The sequence below is a fragment of the Tupaia chinensis genome, unplaced genomic scaffold (genome assembly GCF_000334495.1).
Source record: "Tupaia chinensis unplaced genomic scaffold, TupChi_1.0 Scaffold149964_1, whole genome shotgun sequence".
NCBI classification, from domain to species: domain Eukaryota; kingdom Metazoa; phylum Chordata; class Mammalia; order Scandentia; family Tupaiidae; genus Tupaia; species Tupaia belangeri.
In genome coordinates, this window is record NW_006209805.1 from 21,372 (window position 1) to 25,743 (window position 4,372).

A 4,372-nucleotide genomic window follows, 5' to 3' on the forward strand; every position below is an offset into this window, starting at 1 on the left:
ACAGCCGCGCCTGCACGTAGAGCTGGGGCAGGAGAGAGCGTCAGCGTGGCGCCCGAGTACTCCGTCACGTCGACGCGGCTCTGCCTGGAGCCCGCGGGCCGAGGCCTCGGTGTCCACGAGCCACCCCCGACTGCGGGGACACTGGGGCGGGGAAGGGCGGGCGCCAGCTCCCGGGCGCAGGGCGACTCACCGCCAGGAAGAGCATGCAGTACATCCCGAAGGAGGAGTGTCCGGAGTAGAAGGACAGTCTGCGGGGGCACAGGTCTCGCTCAGCACGCAGCCCACGGCGGGGGGGCCCCAGCCGCCAGCTCAGGGCTTCTTTTGGACATTTGAAAATACTCTGGGGCCAGCAGGTGCTGGCACTGGATCCTACATGGCGGACCGCAGTTCGCGTCCCAGACCTGGACCTGGCGGCTTGAATACATGCTGGGGCCGGCAGGTGGCCTGGTGGTTGGCAGTGCTGGGCTCCCACATGACCAGCCGCGGTTCAAGTCCCAGACCTGGCGGCTTGCTTTCTCACTTTCCCTCTCTTTCTCTCTGTCTTCTCTGATCAAATTTAAACACATAAATACATAGGGTAAAGTTAAATAAAATAATTCTTTTTTAAAAAAGAAAGGCAAACATGCCGGGGCACGTGTACGGGAGTGGCCGCACTCTGAAGAGGGCCGGAGGGGAACCGTGGGGATTCGTGCCCGGGACCCTCACTTCCTCAGGACCACGCCCACACCCTACAGCAAGACTATAAATCGAATCTTTTTTTTTTTTGGAGAGGTTTTCGCTATAGGGCGCATGCGCTCACCAGACAGACAGAAAGAGACACAGAGACAGAAAGCGAGAAATCCCCCCCCAGCGGGGATAGTCACGCCGCAATCCCTTCTCCTCCATTCTCCTCTCGGGATCCTGGGCACACACACGCCCCCGGCGTGAATTTAAGCCACCAGGTCCGGGACGCGAACCACAGTCAACTACATGGGAGTCCAGCAACATAGCCATTACGCTAATCGCTAGTCCCTATTAATAGAATCTTTAGGTAGGGGTGCCTGCCGAGTGAGCTTGGTCCACGTTACGCCACACGAAGGTTTGACCGGCCTCCTTAGGGGATAAGCACATCGCTCAGGCAGAGTGCGGTGCACGGCACAGGTCCTGGGCAGGCAGCAGCCAGCGTGGGCTGGAAACAGACAGACCGCCCCTCCCGTGGCCTCCCTGGGTCTGCTGACCGGGGCCACAGTCACCTCAGGCCTTGCACCCGCCCACACCAGCCTACCAAGCTGCCTGCGCCCCGTGGCCACCTGGGAACCTGTGCCTCGTCCAGCCCCCAGGCTGCAGGGACACCCACCTGGCCTCGGTGACGTCGGCAGGCCTCCCCCTGCACACCTCCAGACGCACGTAGCTGGAGCAGTTGACCCGGCTCCAGTCGGGGTCACAGACGGCCAGGAAGTTGGGCCGCAGGCGGCCGATCATGTACTTCGCCAGGTCAGTAAGCGACTGGCTCACGGCAGCCCCGAACAGGAAGGTTCCCAGCACCTTGTAGACAGCGGCCAGGTAGTTGTTGAAGTGGGAGCGAGAGTAGAGGCGGTTCGTGTATACCAGGTACGCTTCCCCCACCGACACCTGCCAAGGCAGACGGGGGCTGGGCCTCGGGCCTCCCGGGAACGGAGCCCGGGTTCCTGACCTCCCCCCACCTCTCCGGCTTCTCCCGAGGGGCCTTACGAGAGTGACAGTGGCGGTGATGGTGACCCCGGCCATGAGCCCGTGAGTGATGGTGTCCGGACGGTAGGGGTAGCGGATGGAGTCATCGCCACAGTAGAACCCTCGCTTGTACGGGGCGTTCACCAGCGTCAGGATGGCAAAGGGCAGGGCCGCTGCGGTGGGGAGAAGCCCAGGAAGCCACAGCTCGCCCAGCTGCCTGGCCCACGCCAGCCTCCCCACTCCACTGCACCCACAGCTAGGACGGCCGTCCTCAGGCTGGCCCACACAGCCTCGTCGCCCTGCCCACCCTCCTCACCTCTCCCCTCCCTGCACCCCTGGCGCCCCTGCTGCCAGGCAGACCCAGCAAGCAGCCGGTACTTCTCCCCGCCCGAGAAGTTCCCGCTCCACCCCTTCCCACCCCACGGCCCAGCCTGGCACCCTGGAAGGAACCCTGGTCTCTCGGGCACACGGAGCAGGTCGTGCGGCCCTGCGTCCCCTCTGCGGCAGGACAGGGGTCTCCACTCACACCCTGTCCTCTCTACCATCACGCCCAGCCACAAGCCGGCCACACAGTGACCAAGACAGACCCACCCCCAGCCGCAGAGAGCAGAGATTCAGGGGCCCCAAGTCCCGGCTACTTTTTTTCTTTTTTCAGTTTTTTGCTGTGGATATAAGGCGTGTGAGCTTGCTGGAGACAGAGCGTGAGAATCACCCCTGGGGGGCAGCCACACCGCAGTCCCTTCTCCAGTCTCCTCTCAGGACCTTGGGGCATGCACACAGGTACCAGGTGTGCTGCATAAGCCGTCGGCCACGTGGGGTCCAGGGCCTTAACCTCCAGGCCATCACGGCCTGTCATGGCTTCTTTTTTTTTTTTTCCGAGAAGTTTTTGCTATAGGGCGCATTCGCTCACCAGAGAGAGAGAGAGAGAGGGAGAGAGAGGGGGGAGGAAAACAAGATGGCCACGCCACAATCCCTTCTCCTCCATTCTCCTCTCGGGATCTTGGGCATGCATGCACATGTGCCGGCATGAGTTTTAAGATGCCGGGCCTGGGACTCAAACAGCTGGCTAATAATATGGGAGTCCAGCAACATAGCCATTACGCTAACTGCAGATCCCTGACATGGCTGCTTTACAAAAAGGCATCACGGGGTCCCTGCTGGCCGCGGGCTGCTGGGGAGGCAGGAGGCAGCTCCAGAGGAGGTGCGCAGCACAGCCCCAGTCAGCAGCCCGCCAGGGAGAAAGGCCAAGCAGGCACCTTTGCTCAGTGGTGGGTGACAGGTGTGAGGGACAGGGCGGGGGACGACAGGTATAAGGACAAGACGGGGGTGACAGGTGTGAGGGACAGGGCGGGCGACAGGTGTGAGGAACAGGACGGGGGCAACAGGGATGAGGACAGGGCGGGCGACAGGTATAAGGCGTGCACCTTCTGCGTCCTAATGACAGTGCAGGGGCAGAAGTCCAGGGCGCCTTCACCCCGAACTCAAGGGCCCAGGGTGGTGTCCATGGAGCACCCCCTCCAGCCTGGGAGTACCCTGGGACCCGGAGACGAGGGGCGGGCTGCTTCTGCTCCTGCTGGGCCCAGGGAGTGTGGAGCAGAGCCCACGAGGTCAAGGTAGTGGCCCTCACCTCAACCCCGGGCGGGCTCACTTCAGTCCCTGAGAGGCTGGGGAAGCCGCGTTCACAGGCAGAGCCTCCTTGCGGGCATTGCAGCCCACACCACGCAGAACCAGACCCCGCAGCCACCCTCGCGGGCTGGCCCTCTGCCCCACGCCGGCGGAGAGCCAAGGGACTGGGGAAGGCACCTAACTCCCAGTGTCCCTCAGACCCGCGCCGCCCAGGTGAGCTCGCACAGTGGGTCAATGCAGAACGGCCCAGGACCCGCAGAGGCTCCCGCGCACTGGTTCCTGTCGCTGGCCCATCCAAGAGGTCCCCTTTGAGAGGCGGGGACAGCCCAACCTCTCGCCAGGACAGAAACTAGAGGGGTGGGGGTTGCTCTGGCCCCTGCCCTGCCCCCACCCAGGGGTAGAATTCCGGCCCGGCCCAGCCCGGCCGGGCCAGACCCGCTTGGCTTGAGCACACTCGGCCTTTGTTCCGGACCCTGGGAGAGGGGAGGGGAGCCCCACGGCCCCGCCCCCGTGCGCTGCAAACCCGCTGGACAGGTTGGCTCGCCCTGAGGCCCCGTTCAGCACAGCCTGGGCCCAGCCTTCCCCTCAGGTTTCTGCGGAGAGGGCAGAGGGCGCAGGAGCTTCCCCGCCGAAGGAGGGGTTCGAGCCCCACCCATTCGCTGTGTGTCACGAGCCAGGCGCCAGAGTTCTCCGAGCCCAATACCAGGGCCGGGGGTGTAGACATCCTTCAGGGGTGACACCCGCGGCCGCGCCCCCCACCACGGGCCGCCGCCCGAGTGAGCCCGAGTGACTCACCGCGGGCCGGGCCGGGCCGGGCGGGAGGCGCGTGCGTCTCTTCCACCGCGACTTCCTGCTGCCGCGGGTAGGGGGTGGCAGCCCGGAGCCCAGACCTCGAACGACCCGCTAAGGATCCCGAGACGCACGGGAAGCCGGCCTGCGCCGGCGCGGGGACCGGGCGAACCAGGGCCGAGACGGCGCGGGAGGATCTCCTCCCGAGGCCCGGACGCCGCGGCCTCCCCTGCGCCCTGCACGCCTCGGCTCGGAGGGGCCTGCAGGG

At 64.8% G+C, this 4,372-nt stretch overlaps 1 protein-coding gene across 1 annotated transcript in view; it reads right to left on the reverse strand.

Annotated features, from left to right (window-relative positions):
• PLPP2 (phospholipid phosphatase 2) overlaps positions 1–1,862 on the reverse strand; it is a gene marked incomplete at its 5' end in the record, with an annotated part of 2,687 nt that extends 825 nt beyond the window's left edge. The window contains 4 exon segments of the mRNA XM_014585486.2: positions 1–22; positions 191–248; positions 1,337–1,611; positions 1,711–1,862. Of these exon segments, the coding sequence (XP_014440972.2) occupies positions 1–22; positions 191–248; positions 1,337–1,611; positions 1,711–1,862 (507 nt within the window).
• Positions 1,863–4,372: the final 2,510 nt, after the last annotated feature.